Source organism: Eleginops maclovinus, chromosome 18, assembly GCF_036324505.1.
Source record: "Eleginops maclovinus isolate JMC-PN-2008 ecotype Puerto Natales chromosome 18, JC_Emac_rtc_rv5, whole genome shotgun sequence".
NCBI lineage: Eukaryota > Metazoa > Chordata > Actinopteri > Perciformes > Eleginopidae > Eleginops > Eleginops maclovinus.
In genome coordinates, this window is record NC_086366.1 from 24400083 (window position 1) to 24422176 (window position 22094).

The 22094-nt window shown below is 41.5% G+C and overlaps 1 protein-coding gene and 1 long non-coding RNA gene across 2 annotated transcripts in view; both read right to left on the minus strand.

Annotated features, from left to right (window-relative positions):
• Positions 1-618: 618 nt before the first annotated feature.
• LOC134880501 (uncharacterized) lies at positions 619-4309 on the minus strand. The gene is made up of 7 exons (XR_010167927.1): positions 4146-4309; positions 3934-3998; positions 3593-3774; positions 3160-3335; positions 2588-2652; positions 2356-2504; positions 619-2262 (listed from the first exon to the last, which is right to left on the minus strand). It is a non-coding gene; the product is annotated as an uncharacterized LOC134880501 (long non-coding RNA).
• Positions 4310-18187: 13878 nt separating this feature from the next.
• fat3a (FAT atypical cadherin 3a) overlaps positions 18188-22094 on the minus strand; it is a 98076-nt gene continuing 94169 nt past the window's right edge. Inside the window, exon 27 of the mRNA XM_063907609.1 lies at positions 18188-21551. Coding sequence (XP_063763679.1) covers positions 20920-21551 — 632 coding nt within the window. The 3' untranslated portion in view covers positions 18188-20919. The remainder of the gene's footprint in view (positions 21552-22094) is intronic.

Below are 22094 nucleotides of genomic sequence, written 5' to 3' on the forward strand. Positions count from 1 at the left end.
GCGGTGACACACTTTGCAGTAACGAAAAATAAAAAAAGAAATGTAATCTACAATCTGTAACGCACAGGTATGTGTGTTAAATGTATTTTTTTCTCAATCATAATTGCCAGAATAAGTCAGATAATAATACGTCAGAATTGCTTCTATTTTCTTCTAGCTATTCCAATGCAGCTGTGGTTTTATTGGGTAACACGCTGCCAGTATCTGGAATTGTGCATAGAGGTTCATTTGTAGACTGCTGCTGCACAAGCCGCACAGATAAGACTAAAATAAACGATGTAATTTACCCTCAGTGAAAACAAGTTTAAAACTAAACTACCATTAAAACTAAAGGCAGCATCATACAGTAGTTCCACCATAGCTACACTTCTGAGAGTAGTAAAATAGCCTACTGTGTGCGGATGAGCTTCGTAATATCATTTTCTATTTTTTAAATCTATTTTAAAATTGTAATCCTATAGTTATTCCCCTTTTTGAAAATGTACCAGATATCTGATTACATTAAAAAATATATATAACTCTAAGGGAATACACTTCCTTTTTTTTGTATTCTGATTACATGTAGCCTAATCCATTACTCCCCAAGCCCGCCTGCAGTCAGGACGCGTAGCCACGGAGTATTTCTTTTGTGAATGTCTGTTTTTATTCTGCCTACTAAAAAAAGGTTTGCTAATTTATTTAGGGATGAATGCTGACTTATCGTAGAACACTGACACTGACACTCAACAGAATGAACAGAGACTGAATAACAGACAGTGTTTACACAGCATACATCCTCCCATTATATGTACCAGTTCATCCAGTTCAGCCCATCCCAGCATGCACTGGGCTAGCCACAGAGGGAAAAATAAAACAAAGGTTTAGAAAATGTACATCAGTCCTGGAGGTTTCGACTTACAAAACCCCTTTGTCCGGTGTATTATATAAACGTTTACACCCGCTTCCATCCCTTGTTCATTTTACATGATGAAAACCAACTATGTTTCCCTAGCGATATATTTACACATTGAGTATCTCTTTATTATTGATTATTTTCCTACCTTACATCACATTTGCATTTTCTATTGTCATAGCAAAGCAAACAACATCTGATTAATTTATAATTCATCACAGGGTTCAAATAACTGATCCATTAATGAGAACAACCTTTTAATTTTGCAGCTAGTAAAGGTAACATTGATAAAGTAGAAAAGTAACATTAACTAATCTCATAAAATAAATGTAGTGATTATAAACTACAATATATGCTTCTGATTTGTATTGAAGTAGGATTATAGAGTAGAATATAGTCAAGTATATTACAAGCATCTCAGAAATGTACCTGGGTAAACCTCCTTAGTTACTTTCAACCCAACTGCATTTTCTGCCCCCCTTCTTTTGGCATCCTCTCTCTGAACACACCCATCTTGGAGCATGGTCTTTATTCTGATTACATCTATACACCTTGATCTCTGATCTTTGCGTGAATGTGACGCTGTCAGTTTAACAAATCTGATCAGACAGACAGAAATACTTAAACCTGGCTCAGTAGATCTTGGCTACTCACTAAACGTACGTTACTTGTTACTTGGATCAAACCCTCAAGTGTGTTTACCAGCTCTTGAACTTGTGACACATCCTGCTTATCCAAATGAAAATAAAATTGAAGACATATAATACAAAAAGTAATAAACTGTCAGAACACACAAAACCCGAGGCACAAAATAAAGTGTAAAGCACTAAAGCCACTTTCAGTAAGTCCTATCTTTTGTATCTTTTAGACTTTTGCATTTTTCTAGCATTGGCAAAATTAAAATGGGGCCGATGGTATGTCTCTCTTCTTCTGTTGAATAGCATATGCCGGTTTTGAGTGTTTTGTCACTTGATCCATTAACTTCCTTCAAAATCTGCTCTCATACTCTTAAATGATTTTAAATTTCAAGTTGAAAGTGAACAAAACAACATTATTTAGCATAAATAGTGCTTCAAGACAATTCTCACTACATACAATTAATTTGTACATTCTAGTGCAACTATTTTCTGAAGGCTACTTGTCATATTGTTCAGCTTATATTATAGTGGAATTTGACAGCAAGTTTACCAAACGCTGTACAAGAATTAAGAAACCAGATTCCTTCGGCATAGCAGTGATGGCAATCTTGTTGTGATTGCAATCAAAAGGAAATTAGCACTGCTGCTATTGCTAGCAAAACAGTGCCCATGAAAACATGAGCATGCAGGACATGGTGACGAGACTGATCATGTGGCTCACTCCACTTGAAGCTGTAAAAGGAGAAGGGAATACACATTAGTTTAACAAGCAGTTGAGCACCATTTAACTGGCATGTTGATCAATGTGCACCCAGTATTGCTTACATATGCCGTTAATGTTGATAGAGCTGCCTTCAATGTCAAAGCCGGTGACGCTTGAAGCTGCTTCGAATAAAAGACTTGAAATCTGAGTGCTTTTAGGAACCGATGTGCTCGCAAATGTCACATACATGGTGTTGTAGACTGATCCGTTTCTAGAGAAGGAGAAACAAAATCGAATTAATAATAATTTGATAACTAGTCTTACATTTCAACGCGATATGTCTGAACAATTTACCTGAATGACACAACTTCCAAAGACTTGAAGGAGTCAGGGAATTTCCTTTGTAAAGGAGGTGAAAGCTGCGGAAACAGGAAGCAGGTTTACAAACACTTTTACTTTTGCATTGGAACACTGAATTATATATATATAGGCCTACAGTCGCGGAAAAAATTAAGAGGCCATTTCAGCATTATCATTTTCTCTTGTTTTATTATTTATAGGAATGTCTTTGAGTTAAATTATTATTATTTTTATTATTGTATTCTATAAACTAGCCTACTGACAATTTTTCTTTGTGTTGGAATTAAACAGACACTGGAATGGCTGCCATACGTGTAGAAATAAAGTACTCTTCCGGAGCTTTATATATGTATATACATGACAAGTTATAAAGAGAGCTGGTTGTATTGTTTTAATTGTATTAATATATTCCACTTCATGTCTTGATAGTCAACTTCTTCAGAGCATTTTAATAAGAATGTATATGTTGGCCTTTTTCTTAGCTTTCAATTCTTTGAAATGGTGAGCTGTACTATAAAATATTCAGAAGGTGTACTTAAACATTCCATTCTAAGGGTGAGACCTACCTGTTCCTTTATCATTGCAGATCGATGTTTAAAAGCTGTAGATAATGGATTCAGCAAGTCACTTGTAAATGTGCTTCGAAGAGACCTGAATGTCACCCTTGTTTTTATGGTTGCTATAGTTGTAGCTTCAGATGTCGTGGATACAGCAGTGGTCGTTGGATCTGTAACTAGACTTGCTGTAAAAACAAATGATTTAAAGAATATGTAAATGAGTATTACTAACCTCAGTAAAAAATATAATGTCAAACTGACTTGGTTCCAGTTCCACAGACCTATATGAACAATCATATAAGATGTTCCAAAAGTTGGCTTATCAAACTTTGAATCATGACGTGAATCATAGCTTACTTTAAAGACAAACACAGAATGGGGTGTACAATTCTAAATGTGTGGAAAACTGACTAGAGCAAATCATTTTGTTGAAATCACTCACCTAATAAGTTGACTGATGCAGGATAAATGCTGACGTTGAAGCTGTTGTTGGAATTATTTACAGCTTTTACGAAGGTTTGAATAATGTCATCATTCTGTGGGAGGTCTGCATAGGGAGTAGTCTCATGGAACACAACTGCCAATGTTGCTTGAGTTTTTGTCCCGTGTGTGGGATTAAAGGCACTGTATCATAAAAGCGAAAGTGACAAGTGTTCATTTATTTCATTATTCGTATACCTTGTGTCACATTTGAACACATTACCATCATTAGCATATTCCTATTTTAAGATCAAATTCTTGCATATGAAGTAAAATCTGAGAAGAACTCCTAGAAATATTTACCTGAATTTTTTCAAATCACAGTGGGAAAAGGTTTTGGGATTTTCGGCTTTGTATATCTTATCACACTGCAAAAGGAAAGCACCATTGAAAGACTTTGGTTAGCACCATTTTCATAAAATGAAATAACACAAAAATGTTAATTGAACAGAAACTATTCTGTTTCATAACAGATTCCACGTCATTATGAATGGATCATTTGAAAATAAACTCACCGCATTTATCATTTGTTCTTTCAGTGATTTGAATTCATGGCTGCTGGAGTTAGTGAGTGCAGTTGAAAAAGGCTGTTCTGTCAATCCTACTAAGATAACATAAGTAAGTTCAGTGGCCAAAGTGGTTGTTGCCATAGTTAGCATACTTGTTGTTACAGCAGGAATAGTTGTTGCTGTTAGTATTGTTGGATTGGTTGCCATTGTTACTTTTGCAGGAGCAGCAGTTGTAGAAGCAGTAGTTGAAGGGGCAGCAGAAGCAGGGGCTGCTGTAGTTGTAAATGCAGGTGTCCTCGCTGCTGCTGATGTAGGTGCTGCTGTTGTCCATGCAGCAGTCGTAGGAGCAGCAGTTGGTGTAGAAGTCATAGGTGAAGGTGTCGTAACAGCTGCTGTTGATGGTACTGAAGTTGTAGTTGCTGCAGTATTAGGTGCAGAAGTTGTAGATGCAGTAGTTGAAGGAGCAGCAGTAATTGGGACTAGAGAGATAGGTGTAGGTGTCGTGACTACTGCTGTTGTTGGGGCTGCAGTTGTAGTTGCTGCAGTATTAGGTGCAGTTGTTGTAGGTGCAGTAGTTGAAGGAGCAGCAGTAGTTTGGGCTAGAGTCACAAGAGTAATTGTCGTAGCTGCTGTTGTTGTAAGTGCTGCTTTTGTACTTGCAGAACTCGTAGTATCAGCAGTTGTACGTGCAGAAGTTGACAGGGCAGATGTTTTGGGTGCAGAAGTTGTAGGTGCAGTCAGTTGAAGGAGCAGCAGTAATTGGGACTGGAGAGATAGGTGTAGGTGTCGTGACTACTGCTGTTGTTGGGGCTGCAGTTGTAGTTGCTGAACTTGTACTTGCAGCAGTTGTAGGCTCATCACTTGTAGGGGCTGCTGTCATAGATAGTGCAGTTGTTGTAGGAGCAGAAGTTGGAGGTGCATCAGTTGCAGGGGCAGCAGTAGCAAGGGCTGCAGTAGTGGGGGCTGTAGTGCTTGGTGCAGGTGTCGTAGCTGCTGCGGTTGTAGGTGTTGCTTTTGTACTTGCAGCACTCTTAACATCAGCAGTTGTATGTACAGAAGGCATAGGTGCATGTGTTTTAGGGGAAGAAGTTGGAAGTGCAGTAGTTGTAGACGCAGTAGTTGAAGTAGCTGCAGTACTAGTTGTTTTACTCGTATGTGCAGCAATTATAGGTGCAGTAACTGAAGGAACAGCAGTACTTGGGGCTAAAGTCATAGGAGTAAGTGTCATAGCTACTGCTGTTGTAGGTTCTGCTTTTGTAGGGGCTGGTGTCATAGATAGTGCAGCAGGTGTAGAAGCAGTAGTTGAAGGGTCAGCAGTAGCAGGGGCTGCAATAGTTGGGGTTGTAGTTGTAGATGCAGGTGTCCTTGCTGCTGCTGCCGATGTAGGTGCTGCTGTTGTCCTTGCAGCACTCATAGGAGCAGCAGTAGGTGCAGAAGTCATAGGTGAATGTGTCATAACAGCTGCTGTTGATGGTACTGAAGTTGTAGTTGCTACAGTATTAGGTACTGAGTAGTTGCTACAGTATTAGGTACTGAAGTTGTAGTTGCTACAGTATTAGGTGCAGTAGTTGAAGGAGCAGCAGTAATTGGGACTAGAGAGATAGGTGTAGGTGTCGTGACTACTGCTGTTGTTGGGGCTGCAGTTGTAGTTGCTGCAGTATTAGGTGCAGTTGTTGTAGGTGCAGTAGTTGAAGGAGCAGCAGTAGTTTGGGCTAGAGTCATAAGAGTAGTTGTTGTAGCTGCTGTTGTTGTAAGTGCTGCTTTTGTACTTGCAGAACTTGTTGTATCAGCAGAAGTTGACGGGGCAGATGTTTTGAGTGCAGAAGTTGTAGGTGCAGTAGTTGAAGGAGCAGCAGTAATTGGGACTGGAGAGATAGGTGCTGCTGTTGTCCTTGCAGCACTCATAGGAGCAACAGTAGGTGCAGAAGTCATAGGTAAATGTGTCGCAACAGCTGCTGTTGATGGTACTGAAGTTGTAGGAGCTGCAGTTTTAGGTGCAGGTGTTGTAGGTGCAGTAGTTGAAAGGGCAGCGATGGTTAGGGCTGCAGTGCTAGGTGCAGGTGTCGTCGCTGCTGCTGTTGCTGCGTTTGTACTTGCAGAACTTGTAGTATCAGCAGTTGTATGTGCAGAAGGCATAGGTGCAGGTGTTGTAGGAGAAGAAGTTGGAAGTGCAGTAGTTGTGGGTGCAGTAGTTGAAGTAGCAGCAGTAGTTTGGGCTGCAGTAGTTGTTGTACTCGTATATGCAGCAGTTGTACGTGCAGAAGTTGACGGTGCAGGTGTTTTGGGTGCAGAAGTTGAAGGAGCAGCAGTAATTGGGACTGGATAGATAGGTGTAGGTGTCGTGGCTACTGCTGTTGTTTGGGCTGATATTGGAGTTGCTGGACTTGTACTTTCAGCAGTTTTAGGTGCATCACTTGAAGGGGCTGGTGTCATAGATAGTGCAGTTGTGGAAGGGGCTGCAGTAGTTGGGGTTGTAGTTGTAGATGCTGGTGTCCTCACTCCTGCTGATGTAGGTGCTGCTGTTGTCCTTGCAGCACTCGAAGGAGCAACAGTAGTTGCAGAAGTCATAGGTGAAGGTGTCATAACAGCTGCTGTTGATGGTACTGAAGTTGTAGGAGTTGCAGTTTTAGGTGCAGATGTTGTAGGTGAAGCAGTTGTAGGTGCTGCTTTCGTGCTTGCAGAACTCGTAGTATAAGCAGTTGTATGTGCAGAAGTCGTAGGTGCAGGTGTTGTTGGAGAAGAAGTTGTAAGTGCAGGGGCCTCTGTGGTCGATGCAAGGGTCGCTGTGGTTGCTGCTGGATAGATAAAAGTACTTTATTGATCCCAATTTGGGACATTTTTGCATTGCAGCAACATAAAGACAAGAAATACACACAAAATATAAACAAAAACAAAATATAAAGCAGGATATTATATATACATTAAGTGTGTCAGGTATGGAATATTTAATAGAATTTACTGTACATGTAGAATGTACTGTGTGGTTTAAGTCCAGTTATCACAGTGAAGCTATGGAGCAGAGAGTTATCTGTCAGCCAGAGGTGAATTGTTATAAAGCGTTATCGCAGTAGGCAGGAATGTTCTCTCCAGTATCTGTCCATGTGACAACGGAGCTGGACAGATACTGGAGTGCTAAGGTTGCTGTGGTTCATGCTGGGGCCATTGTCGTCGATTCTGGGGTGGCTGTGGTTGCTGCAGAGGCTGCTGTTCTCAGTACTGGGAAGAATGTGGTTGCTGCAGGGTCCGCTGTGGTTGGTGCAGGCCCCTCTGTGGTCGATATTGGGGACGCTCTGGTTGCTGCAGGGTCCGCTGTGGTTGGTGCAGGCTCCTCTGTTGTCGATATTGGGGACGCTTTGGTTGGCACAGCTTTGGTTGGCACAGCTTTGGTTGGTGCTGCTTTGGTTGGTGCAGGGCCTGATGTGGTTGGTAATGGGGCGGCTGTGGTTGATGCAAGGGCCGTTGTTCTCAGTACTCGGGAGGCTGGCGTTGCTGCAGCAGCCGTTGTCGTCGGTATTGGGGCCACTGTGGTTGGCACTGCTTTGATTGGTGTAGGGCTCTCTGTGGTCGGTATAGGAGGCCCTGTGGTTGGGACTTCTTTGGTTGGTGCTGCTTTGGTTAGTGCAGGGGCCACTGTTGTAAGTACAGTGGCTGCTGTGGTTCCTGCAGAGGCTGCTGTGGCTGCTGTGGTTGGTGCTGCTTTGGTTGGTGCTGGTCACGCTGTGGTCGGTATGGGGGCTAGTTTGGTTGGTACTGATTTGGTTAGTGCTGCTTTTGTTGGTGCTGTAGTAGGTGTTGGGGCTGCTTTGGTTGGTATAGAGGCCACTGCGGTCAGCATTGAGGCTGCTGTTGTCGGATCTGTGGCTGCTACAGGGGTCGCTGTTGTCAGTTCTGGGGCACCTGTGGTGGCTGCAGGGTCTGGACCTGCTTTGGTTGGTGCTGGGCCCGCTGTGGTCTGTATTGGGGTCGCTGTAATTGATAGCGCTTTGGTTGGTGCAGGGCCCGCTGTGATCGTTAGTGGGGCTCCTTTGGTTGGTACTGGGGCCGCTGTGATCGTTAGTGGGGCTCCTTTGGTTGGTACTGGGGCCGCTGTGGTTGGTATTGGGGCAGCTGTGGTTGCTGCATAGGCCACTGTGCTTGTAGCAGTGGCCGCAGTGGTTGAGGCTGGGTCATGGATGGATCAGTATAACATACAGATTGAAATTCAACACGTGTGACTCATTGTGTACTGCCTTTATTTTGGCCTCATTTATTAAACTTACCATGGCAAAGAAAAAGGAAGACACAGATCTTCATCATCGTTTTAGGAATTCTGTTTGCTAAAATAAAAATAATATAATAAAAGATATATGTTTGTGTTAGTATGGGTTGGGTTCAGTAACAACAACTGTGTGTTTTTACAAAGAAATTCATGCACCGAAATATTCCTTTTAAAGTTTTGCTTTTAATAAGCATACTTATAAATGTAATAATTGTATTTTTTTTTCAGAACAAAACCTTTGATGCAAAAATACTCTATTAGCTGTAAATTCAAACTTTTTCATTTTAGAATGAAACTCTACAACTCTGATATATTGTTTTTGTTTTGACCATACTCAGACTAGAATGAATTATTTGCATTAATTCAATGTTTTTATTGAACACCATACAATATACCTTCAGCTATATGCACACAATAATGAAACAAACAATTAACAACACTTTCAAATATGAAGCAGAAAAAAATACACAAGCAAGGAAAATAGTAATGTTGTTACAAAAAAGGTGATTTTGTATTTTGTTATTATTATGAATATTATAACATTCCAATATATTGTAACTGAAAACTTAACTTGCATTGATTTAAATTCTTAAAATATCCGTCAATGTAATACTTACTCATTTTGTCAGCTGTTGACGTGTCTTCTCTGCAGCTCTCTGATTCCATCTGATCAGTATCTTATGTTGTTTGCTGTTCGATGTCCTACAATGGACAGACCGCAGCTTTTATATCCACACAAAGCAGGTCTGACAACATCTGTCTCCGAACAGAGAAGTACATGATTGCATCTCTGTGTAAGGCATGGCCATCCCTGTAATGGCACATTCATATTTCTATTTCTTTCCATTTTGTTTGGACAGGACATTAGATTTTCCTTTTTTTAATTGGGGGTGATTTATTTTTTTGGCTTTCTTTGGATAACACTCTGCACACTTTATTTCAGTAAAAAAGCCAATATTTTTCTTATTATATACATCAGGAAATATATCCATATTTGCTATTTTTTTGCTGCTCAAACTTGACAACCTGTTTTTAGATGAGATCCTCACAGAAAAGACATTTGGATTTTGAGAAAATCTCTGTATGACAGTATCAGCAGCTGTTTTGAAGCTACGTCATATATATATTGCACTTTTACTAAATAAACAAAAACACTTTTGTTGAAAACCTAATCACTGAATTAAATATGTGCTCTAAGATGTGTTTTAGTTAAGTTGAATACATTTATCCTACTGTAGACATTGTCAATATTCAACCAAAAGGATGTTACTGTTTTTTCCATAGTCAAGCAAAGTGCTTTACAACTATGCTAATGGTAATTTTGCCTAAGTTGAGGGAAATAAATCAAAAATCTTGAAATATGAATTTAATTAATTATCAGTGAACACTTTGCAGAAAACTGAACATAACACATAGAGTGACTTTGTAGAAACGCTCACTGCCCTTGTTATCTACATTTAAAAAATAATATGGGTGCCATGGTGTCGAGGCCCTGTTGCAAATGTGTACAATACAACACATAATAAAACATTTAAAGGTCAACAGCAACAGCAGAGAAAAAGACGTAGATGCAGATTAAAGGGATCTGAATCATATGTTAGCAAAGCGATAAGAGAAGCAGGAAGGACTCTGAACACGGAGGAGAATAGTGCAGCTTGCTGTTGTTATTTGCTAAGCTACCAGAGCTACCTATTGATGGGCGGTCCGTCACTCCACCTGTTTTTCGGATTACAAAAATGTAGTGTATCATCACAACCAGTTATTTACCAATTGAGACAAATAAATCTACAATAGCAGGATCTTTCTCATTACCATTTTAAATATGATATTGAGGTTTCGAACAAAACACATTTACGTTATCCTCAACGTTCAACTGCTAATTTCCTCAACAAGAATTACCTTTGACCGGCAACCATTTAGCCAAAATGGGTGAGAGGTGCTTGGGAAAAATAGATATTCAAACAAATGCCAATTAAAATAACTTCACAATTTAGTGTGATATGTTCGAAAACACCGGGACAGCTTATAAATGACTGTTGACGCTCGATCCCATTGCCATTTATATCAAGGGCTTCAAGTGAGGCCTGCCTTTAAAACGGTGAATTAAACATATTCATTTTCACATTTGTAGGGTTTTGAAACATCTGAACTTATAGTTTCTTTATAATTTTTACTATAAAGAAAAAAACCTACTTAATTTTGCTCACAGGTTAAACTGTCAGACAGAATAATCACAGGTAGAGATTCGCCGGACACTTTTGGTGCTGCACAGAAGTACATTTGATTTTCTCTCGAATTTCTTTATAATTCTTTGAACTCTATTAAACTTTTTTTTCCCTTGGATTATTTATTTATTTATTGTTTCTCATGTTCTTATTTCTTTCTCTTAATCCTTGTCCCCCTTATTCTGTCTTCATACACCTTTCGTTCTTGTGCTGTAAAAAGATGAAACTCAGATACTCATGGTTGTTTAGCTAACAAGCAGCTGACAGTTAATGACGGGATCCTCCCAAACAGCAGGTGGATCTTCTATTCTTTTGATCCATTGTTTGTTCTCTTTGCTGCGGGAACAGATGAGTGACAGTGAGTGAGCTGTCTGGAATCAGCTGGGATTGGTCACAGCATGTATGCATTTTAATTTCAATATGTGTTACCTCAAAAAGTATGGGGGTTTACTCATCTCAATATGTTAAATTGTGTTAATTTTGGGCGTTCTTTTTAATGTTGTTGAGCTAAAATGGAGATTTAGAACTGTAATGTTGCACGTACAATTTGGTTTGGAAGATTTGTCAGGAGGGAAGTGTGGACTTTCAGTCACTGTGTAGAATGACTATCAAGTGTTTCTATATAGATATGCCTACAGAAGCAATGTGGGGTTAGGAGGCAGTGGGATAGTGTGCTGATTTTTGGATCTGGGGAGAGCAGGTTCGAGTCCCACTGCAGTCAGCATGTTGGTGTGTCCCTGGGCAAGACACTTTACCTGTTGCTAAGTTGCTCCTGTAGGGATTGCCCACAGTATTGAATGTGTGTAAGTCACTTTGGATAAAAGCATCTAACAAATGACACGTAAAGTAATGTATCCTACCAAAGGTCACGTCCACATGTTGGCTGCAAGAGCTGGGGATCGAGTCATTATCATTTTTGCAGGATAGCAAGACAGCAAAAGCAATAATAATTGTATTTTGTTGCTTTAGTCAGGGTTACAATTAAACCGGTAAAAGGTAAAAGTGCTGACTGATTGGCTGTAAGGGTTGAGGATCCATCCTTGGTTGACAGTGCAGGAATCGTGGGTGTTTTTAACAATTTGAAGGAGATGCAGTTGGACAAGGGCTCTTTCATTAAAAACAGATATGCTGAGAATATTGTTTTTTGTCAATAATTGGACATTTTCTTGAATACTAAACTCAATATAACCTTTTATTTTCTGTGGGGAATGCAGTTCAGGAAGTAATAACTGGCATGCACCCATTACATATTATTTGAATGCCCTTTAATCCAGAGCGGCTTTTATGTAGTTCAGGTGTATTTGTACAATCTCTGCAATAAAGCCGTCTGCTGTCAGCAGAGTTTGTACAAATGACCATATCAGTTTTTCGTCCTATTCTTATATTAAAAATAACAATCTCCACATATATATTTTAAGTCCTTCATACGTCAATAGTATTCCATTAAACGTATCAAGTCAGTGCACATATTGTGAGTTGCTGTGACTTTGTGATGAGGGGAATCAGAGCTGGGGCTGAAATACTTCATGTCTGTGTGTCTGAAGAACTACTCTCTATGTAATCCCCAAGTGCAACTGTTTGAAATGAACTTCAACACCAATATAAAATGACTGACCAAGGCACCCATCTTATGTAAAATCAGTGTCCATCCCATGCCTTGTTTGTAATTTGGATTACCTTTTTCAAGCTTTCTATCTGGAAAGAGAAAAAATACACACTCATGCACTCATGTCATTTGTTGTTGTAAACACTTGTGGGGCGTGTTTTAATAGCAGTTTATTTGTAATATTTACTACAACACAATATTTGGCCACCCTGACCTGAATAGTAAATTAAACTGGGCGATTTGACTGTAATGCATAATTAAAGTGGAAATTAGTGTAAAGGAACAAATAAGAAAAAGCGATTCAGGCAGGGAGGAATAGTACTCCGGGAGGGCGATGGAGTAGGATATGAAAAGCACATTAATCATTTGGTGCTGGAATAAATGCTTGCATTGATACTGCCTCTTGAGAAAGGATAGCTGCCTGCAGATGAGAAAATGTGCAGTGGTTGTGACAATATTAAAACCAGGGAAAAGCAGCAAACCAGTCCAGGATCTTATAGGCCCATTGCCAAAATGTCCATGTCATATAAAACAGGTCGGAGGATTTAACCCTAACTGTGGCAGCAGAAGGCCAGGCAGCTGATCAGAATCAGGTAATGAGGGACTGATTAAAAGCATGGTCGTAACCTGGTTCCGCCCCTTTTGCAGTAGACTGGGATCTGAGTGAGGCCTGTCTCCCCTCCCACGCCCGACGAACGCGATTGATTCGGTGCCTAATTTGAGTTGCCCATTGGACAATAAAGATTTCAGTTATTACACCTTACCCATCGGTCCTTCCATCATTCTGAACCCAGGTGTGAGCCCGATAGCTCACACTAACAAAATGGGTTTAGTCTGGGACACTTTACAATTCAATTCTGAAAAGGCCCTTGTATATAAGTATATTTTACCATTTTCTTGGATAAAAACAAACTTCACTGCCTGGCGAAAGAAAAGGTCACACACTCTAATACCCGTTGGACTGGCTTTAGCTTTGATTACGGCATGCATTCGCTGCAGCATCGTTTCCACGAGCTTCTGCAATGTCACAACCTTTATTTCTGTCTTGCATTAATTTTTTGCCAAGATCTTGTATTGATGACGGGAGATTCGGACCACTGCGCAAAGTCTTCTCCAGCACATCCCAAAGATTCTCAATCGGGTTCAGGTCTGGACTCTGTGGGGGCCAATCCATGTGTGAAAATGATGTCTCATGCTCCCTGAACCACTCTTTCACAATTTGAGCCCGATAGATCCTGGCATTGTCATCTTGGAACTTGTCCGTGCCATCAGGGAAGAAAAAATCCATTGATGGAATAACCTGGTCATTCAGTATATTCAGGGAGTCAGCTGACCTCATTCTTTAGGCACAACTTGCTAAACCTAGACCAGACCAACTGCAGCAACCCCAGATCAGAGCACTGCCCCCACAGGCTTGTTCAGTAGGCACTCGGCATGATAGGTGCATCACTTCAGCCACCTCTCTTCTTCCCCTGATGCGCCCTTCACTCTGGAACAGGGTAAATCTGGACTCATCAGACCACAAGACCTTCGTCCATTGCACCAGAATCCAATCTTTTTGCTCCCTAGCAAAATTAAGCCGTTTTTTCCGATAAGCCTCACTGACCAGTGGTTTTCTTACGGCTACACAGCTGTTTAGTCCCAATACCTTGAGTTCCCTCCACATTGTGCGTGTGGAAATGCTCTTACTTTCACTATGAAACATAGCCGTGAGTTCTACTGTTGTTTCTCTACCATTTGATTTCACCAAACGTTTAAGTGACCACATTCCTTCCTGGGAGATGATGTTTCCCCACTGTCCTTCCAGTTTTTAATAATGCGTTGGACAGTTCTTAACCCGATGTTAGTAGTTTCAGCAATCTCCTTAGATGTTTCTTCTGCTTGATGCATGCCAATAATTTGACCCTTCTGAAACAGATCAACATCTTTTCCATGACCACAGGATATGTCTATTCATGACTGTTTAACAAATGAGAAGCTACTCACTGCATCAGTTAGGGCTAATAACTTGTTGCCAGCTGAAACATAATCACCCATGCAGTAAACATCCAATTGGACGCTCTTACCTATTTGCTTAGTTAAATCCAGGTGGTGATCTTTTTTTTTTAGCCGGGCAGTGTATATTATATGCTGGAAGGAGGGCCCTCAGTATGATGCTGGGAAATAAGAGTTATTTTTCCTGAAACAATCACTATAGATAATGGAACTCAAGTGCAATCAGCTCTGTGTTATTTAACATCATGATGATGAACGTGATAAGGAGGTAAGTTTTGGTTTTGCAATGTCGCTTTTCGCTATGATTAGAATAAGGTTGAATGCAATATGTTATTGGCTGGTAGATCAGTGGGCAAGAAGGTGGGGATTTAAATTCACTGTGGCAGAATAAGTACGTATGTGGTATATAAAATATAAGTGTTTGGTGGTTGAAAAGATACCAATGACTGCTTCTGTGTGAAAAATTTGGTTGAGAGAAATAAGACGTTAAATGATGGGTGTGTGGTTTGATGAGTTGATGAGCTGTAGGGTTCATGTTGGTAAAATAGTGGATTGTAAAACAATCATTAACTTATTGTAGTGCTCATGATGATGACATACAATATCTTGCTATGATCAAGTCCGCTACAGACTTTGGATCTTTGGAGCTTGATACAGCAGCAGCATCTGTTAGCTAGATTGGATGTCATTTAGTCAATTTCACCCCAATTCCACCTCTCCTGCTGTAAGTGAGATCTTATTGGATTACACTGAAAGTATATGGCTGTTTTTAAATGGATACACTTTGCCTTAATACTTTGATTTCTTTCAATGGATACAATGTGCCTTTATTTTTGGATTTCATTCATATCTGAGAAGAAAACAAAATTACAATTCTGCAAAGCTATGTCTTACACTGAATATGAACCTGGAAGGGAACAATAGTATAGTTTGTATTTGTGAAATGTCTATGGGTTTTTGTGAAGCACTTTGTGTTACCACCGTGTATAAATGGTGGTAAATAAATAAAGCTTTATTTGATTTTAGAGGTATAATGCTATTTAAATCTCACAGGATAAGGCCACTTTGAATACATGAACACACGCTGCTATATTGGCTATAGCCTTCCCTCTCTTTGGTTCTTCATGAGCCAAACAGTGAACTGGTAAATGACATGTAAAAGGGGGAAGAGCACAGATTTTTTTGTGAACTCGTCTCTTAGGTAATATTCACAAAAAAAAACTCTGATCCAAAATAAGTCAAAATCGCTCATTTAACACAAACCACCTGCAGTTATTTTTTACTCTTTTTGGGTTAATTCTGTGTGAGTGGTGAAGCCACGCACAGTCTAGTGTTCGAGATACTCATCTCATCTTATTCTCCTTCTTCCGCCAAAAATTTTGTTATGCTACTTGTTGGGCAAAAATCACATCAAAACGTGCAGAATGACCGGGATCTGTCTGCTATGTCTTTTATAAGAGCTTCGCCAGCAGTTTTCATGTAAATTGCAGAAAACTGCGATCATATTCCCCATGGGAATGAATGGGAAATACAATTGAACAGAGCTCACAAACACCCCACTTTGACCCCATACAGATTCCACATACTTTAACGTAGAACAAAAATTAAGTTGAAACTGTTCTCCAGACTGTGGACTTTATGAGACTAATTGGATTTTGTTCACGATCTGTCTGTTTGTCTGGGTTTCATTTTGAAAAGTGTGCACTCCGTGTCAACCATGACAGTCCCTCAACACCCAGAGCCTTCAGCATTTCTGGGCGGATCTCATCCACCCCCGGGGCTTTGCCACTGTGGAGCTGTTTAACTAGCTGTTTGACTTCCCCCCGTGAGATTGGAATTGATCCCCCTTCATACTCCAGCTCCGCCTCTAACATAGAGGGCGGAGTTGTCGGATTCAGGAGTTCCTCAAAGTGTTCCTTCCACCACCCTAACACACTATCAGTTGAGGTCAACAGCATCCCATCCTTACTGTACACAGCTTGGTTCCCTGCTTCCCCCTCCAGAGGTGTTGGACGGTTTTCCAGAACAACTTTGGTGCCGACCAAAAGTCCTTCTCCATGGCTTCTCCGAACTTCTCCCACACCTGCTGCTTTGCCTCGGCCACAGCGGAGGCTGCTGCACTTCGGGCCCGTTGATACCTTGCAACTGCGTCAGGAGTACCCAGGGATAACATATCCCGGAAGGCCTCCTTCTTCAGTCGGATGGCTTCCCTGACCACCGGTGTCCACCAGGAGGTTCGAGGGTTACTGCCCCTTGAGGCACCTAAGACCTTGAGACCACAGCTCCCCGCCGCAGCTTCGGCAATGGAGGCTTTGAACACCGCTCACTCTGGTTCAATGTCCCCAGCCTCCACAGAGATGCCTGAAAAGCTCCGCCGGAGGTGTGAGTTGAAGGCCTCCTGGACTTGGGACTCCTCCAGACGTTCCCAGTTCACCCGCACTACACGTTTGGGCTTACCAGGTCTGTCCAGAGGCTTCCCCTGCCACTCGACCCAACTCACCACCAGATGGTGATCAGTTGACAACTCCGCCCCTCTCTTCACCCGAGTGTCCAAAACATGCGGCCTCAGGTCCGATGATACAATAACCAAATTGATCATGAACCTTCTGCCTAGGGTGCTCTGGTACCACGTACACTTATGAGCATCCTTATGTTCGAACATGGTGTTTGTTATGGCCAATCCATGACCAGCACAGAAGTCCAGTAACAAACCACCACTTCGGTTCAGATCGAGGGGGCCGTTCCTCCCAATCACGCCCCTCCAAGTGTCTCCATCATTGCCCACGTGTTCGCTGAAATCTCCCAGCAAGACTAAGGAGCCCCCTTCAGGAGCCCCATACAGGACTTCTTTCAGGGTGTCCAAGAAGGCCGAATACTCTGAACTGCTGTTTGGTGCATAAGCACACACAACAGTCAGAACTCCCCCCCCCATGACCTGCAGGCATACGGAAGCGACCCTCTCGTCCACTGGGGTAAACTCCAACAAAGCGGCACTCAACCGGGGGCTTGTGAGTATCCCCACACCCGCTCGGCGCCTCACACCTTGGGCAACTCCGGAGAAGAATAGAGTCCAACCCCTATCCAGAAGTAAGGTTCCAGAGCCGACGCTGTGCGTAGAGGTGAGCCCCACCAGATCCAACTGGTAACGCTCCACCTCCTGCACAAGCTCCGGCTCCTTCCCCCCCAGCGGAGGTGTTGCCCACGTTGCTTTTTCGGGCTGTGCCCGGCCGGGCTCCGTGGCAAGCCCGGCCACCAGACGCTCGCTGACGAGTCCTCCTTCTGGGCCTGGCTCCAGAAGGGGACCCTGGGCTTCCTCCGGGCCGGGTATCCTCACTTTCATGTTTCTTTGTCATGAGGTCTTTTGAACCAATCTTAGTCTGGCCCCTTACCTGAGACCAATTTGCCATGGGAGACCCTACCAGGAACACAAGGTTCCAGACAACACAGCCCCCAGGTTCATCGGGGCACACAAACCTCTCCACCATGATAAGGTGCTGGTTCTCGGAAAGGCTACTCTAAAGATAAACCGTTAAAATACTCAGCTAAAAGTCAGCTAAAATAATGGTTCTAACAGCTCTAGTTTTAGTCACATAGTCAACATTTCTCAGAATTTTCTAGTTGTAGTAGTTCTTGAGGTCGTCATCTGTACTGGCGCTGTTATTGTAACGCATTAAATGTAACATGAAATACCTATACAGTATTTCACTTAGTCAAGGGTCGTAACTTAACTCAATGATAGAAACGGGATCCCCAAGAGAAAAGGTTTGTAACCATTGTGTTTTATATCTCTTTGTCTTGATATTACCCATTGGGCGACAAGACAACGTTGATCATTGTTCGTTTGGCAAAGAGGTGAATGATGATGCTTCCTGATTCATATTAAGCAGGTTAAATGTAGAAGTCTGCGCAATGCAAAGTATTACCAAAAGGTAACCCTAACCCTAATATGGACTAGGACAGGTGACATGGTGCGCAAGAACCTTTTTATTGTCTGCACTGCATTGGAAAGAAAAAGGTAAAAAAAAGCACTCACTTTGTACACTCAATGTTTGCAGATAGGGGACATATTGTTGACACTGACTTATGTCTTTGAACATTAGAAATTCATTGAAACATTCCAGATGAAAGAAATATACAAAAACGGTTTCCTCATTAACATAAAACAAAAGTAAAAAAGAAATATTCTCTGGATTTAATACTGTGCAAAACTCATCTATAATATTGAAATGGCATTCAGTCAGTCAGTGAAAGGGCAGGAATAATGTGAAAATAATTGATATTCCACAGTCTTAGTGTCCACATTCACATCAAACAGTCGAACAAAGAAAAAACTAAAAGGAAGTTTAGGATTGTATATCTACAAAATCTGCATTTTAACAACCTAGCTATATACACTGTACAGAGATTTAAACACATACACCTGTTACAAAGAACAAAGGAGCTGCATGCCCGAGTGGATCAGGCAGATTAAGGTACAATACAGTGACGATCTGAAGCTGCTTGATGTGCTGTCTGTCCACGAGGCCACGTGGGAACCAGGCCATTTGTGACCTGGATAAGGGTTGGACTTCTGCCTAGAGATATGGTGAAGATGCTATAACAGTAACCACCACTAAAAATGTGTCTGCTCTGCATGGATTTTTGGAATAATGCTTTGATATGAAACAGATCAAAGGAACAAGATCAAATATGGACGGCTGGTGCTTTTGACTATTTGTGCCAAAGATTTTTACAGTAGCAGATAAGAAAAGACCGATGCAAAGAGTGTCTGCGGTTGCTAATATAATTATTTAAAGGTCCCCTATTATGCAAAATGCACTTTTTGCTGTCTTTTATACATAAATATGTGTCCCCGGTGTGTAAGGAGACTCAGGAAGGGTCAGAAAATGCAACCCTCTCTCTTTTCCTCCTTACCCACATCTCTAAAAACGGGGGTACAAACGAGCTGATCCAGATTTTTGCTGCCGATATGACGTCATAACCTAAATGTGGGCTCGCTTTACATTAAACTGTTGTAAATGTAATACATATAATGTCTCTGTTCTAGTGGTAAACACTGAGAAGTGTTTCAGAGATAATGCTTGATGTGGTTTGGAGCATAATATGGCATTTAATCACGGCAGCGTTTAGCTGAGTCTCTCTGTTAGAAACTTCTCTCTTCAGACAGAGCTACTCTCCAAAGGGGCGTGGCCAGCTTCTGCTCATTTGCATGAAAGGGAAAATCACAGAATCAGCACTTTCGAAAACGGGGCTGAAACAGAGGGATAGAGGACATGCTAAAATGCATGATCTGTTTGGTATTTTGAGCAAAACACGTCAGAAACATGGGTTTTTTAATACATTTGAGACCTATAAGATATGCCTTAAAAGAGCATAATAGGAGACCTTTACAATTATTTTTATCATATAGCTACATTTTCTCGTGATCACATTTAAATCATGGCATTCCATTCAGTTGTGGATGGGGATTCTTTAGTTAAAATATGACAATATAAAAAGCTTTGTTACAATTTGTAGTCCACAAAATGGAGCATAGTGTTAGTTCAGGCCAAGCCCTGAAGTCACGCTATAGTTGTTTGGCATCAGCTGCTTCATTCATGATTTGTAATAACTAGCTCATTCATCAGCCCTGTGGCTACCAGCTTACTAGTAACATATTCATGCAGATGTACATCCAACCATAGTCATGTAGTATAACAAAGGTACTTTCACTTCTGTTCTAAACAGCAGCTGACATTTATTGAGAGAAGAGAACAATATGTTACGTCCTGATATCATTAAACAGTTTGGTTAATATTAGAGGAAAATATTCATCCTAGAATTTAGAAACTGTGTCTTAACTGTGGGATTTGACAGTGAGTTTGTGATTTATGCAACTATACCAGCTCTTGGCTTCCGCACCAGAAGAAAAAAAGCTGGAAGTTCAATGATACATTAAACATTTTAGAATTATGAGAAACCATGGCAGAAATCTCATGGCTTGATGGGGGACAAGATGTTTTTGGGCAAAGAGCAAGCACATTCCACATCAAAACAAATAAATGGCTCTTCGTCACGTGGCTGATACATTGCTTCGTACGTACTCACCAGTAAGGGCATACTATTTTTACAAAGTCTGTACAAGTTCGGAGCACTACAAAGTTTACAAATCCCCAGAGGAAAAAAGGAAATGGGCATTTTTGTAATTTTTTTTTTTCTTTCTGTCCAGAAAGTAGTGGTCCAATTGGCTTCTTTGAAGGAGCAGGGAACAAAACAACCCTTTTACTTACATGATTGTCCCTTCTCTTTTTCTCTTTTCTTCTCTACCGCTTCTGTACATTTCCATCTCTTTTGGATTAGTCTTTCTCATTCACATTCTCTACCCCATTCTTTTACATTACAAGTGACTCCCTATTGGAGCAGGAAGGACACTTCTGATTGTTTTGCACAGCGGAGACTAAACTGACAACACACAGTGAGTTTGTTGTTCATGGAAAAACTCAACACTTCCAAAGGATAGTACTTAAAACAGTTGAAATGTCTTTTTTAACGTTTGGGTTTAAGGTCATTTTTATAATTGAAGAAGAACCAAGCATTAATGACTGAGCATTTCTTCCTGCGATAAGCTCCACTTGTGCATTTCCTTCCATTTCCTCCAATGTTATGCTCCTTCTGGTCCATTATAGATCCCATAGCCTTTATTTACTGGTCAACTGATCACACCTCAGTCTGTTGCTGTGAGTCAGTGATGATGGTAACGCCTCGACGAAGCTCGTCCATACTGTCAAAGTCACTGCCATGTTCAGAGTCATCCAGCCCGCAGGGGGCCGACATGTCCGAGGTTGACGATGCACCAACGGACAGTCGCATGTTTAGTGACACAGAGTCATCAGTGTCCCCATTTCCTGGGGTTACCCCACTCAGTGGAGTGCTGAGGTCCCCATGGGAGGCCTCTCCAAGGGGCAGCTGGTGGGGAGGCAGGTATTGGCTGGGGTGGAAGTTTGGCCTGGCTTGCTGATGCCCAGTGCTGCCAGAACTCAGGGTGCTTTCCTTGGAGACCGGGGGGTTCGTGGGCAGCGGCGTGTAGGCCTCAGGGTAGTCCTCAACTGTGGGCAGCGGAGGTGGCAGCTGGTCTTGACTCAAAAACTCTTCTTCGTGTGGAGGGGGGTAGTCGCTGTCAATGTCATAGCCCCCTAGGTAATAGTCTGATTCAAGTTCACGGGTGCTTCCTCCGAGGCGTGGGGCTGAGCCTGCTACGTCGTTGCCGGGGGTTGCTTCATAGCCCGGTACCTCTTCAATGTCTGACAGCCTGGTGTTAGGCATCCAGTCCGATGTGTCCCAATGATATGCTGAACAGGAGAAGGGGAGATGGTTAGTAACAATCTGGTCTGTGAACCAAGACACATTCAAACTGGTTTCCACAATGAATAGCTTTGCAGCAGACATGCCTTAGTATGCACCAGGCACATTATACTCGGTACAATACAGAGATGCTGAAGCTCAGGTTCAGGACAAGGCACATTCTGGACATCAATCATGTTAGATCATAAGGGGTATTTGACATGCACAACAGGAGCCTTTGAGTGTAGGGATCACAGATGTCACAGCATGCTGAGCTTCATGAAGATTTGCAGCATTCAAGCCTTGTTGACAGGCTCAAAAATCTCTTTGGTTTCTGGATGTTACAAGGATACATCAGTAACAATAATATCTGGTAGATTTTCCTCTTGGTCAAAGAAACAAAGTGATGCAAAAACAGGCATTGCTCTTGGGTTGTTGGCTCTAGAAAATACATCTGTGCTCAAATAACCCAGATAAGTACTATTTCAAATAATACAGTGTTTTAGATTCGAGAATGTAAGTTGGGATGAAAATGTCTTGACAACAACCAA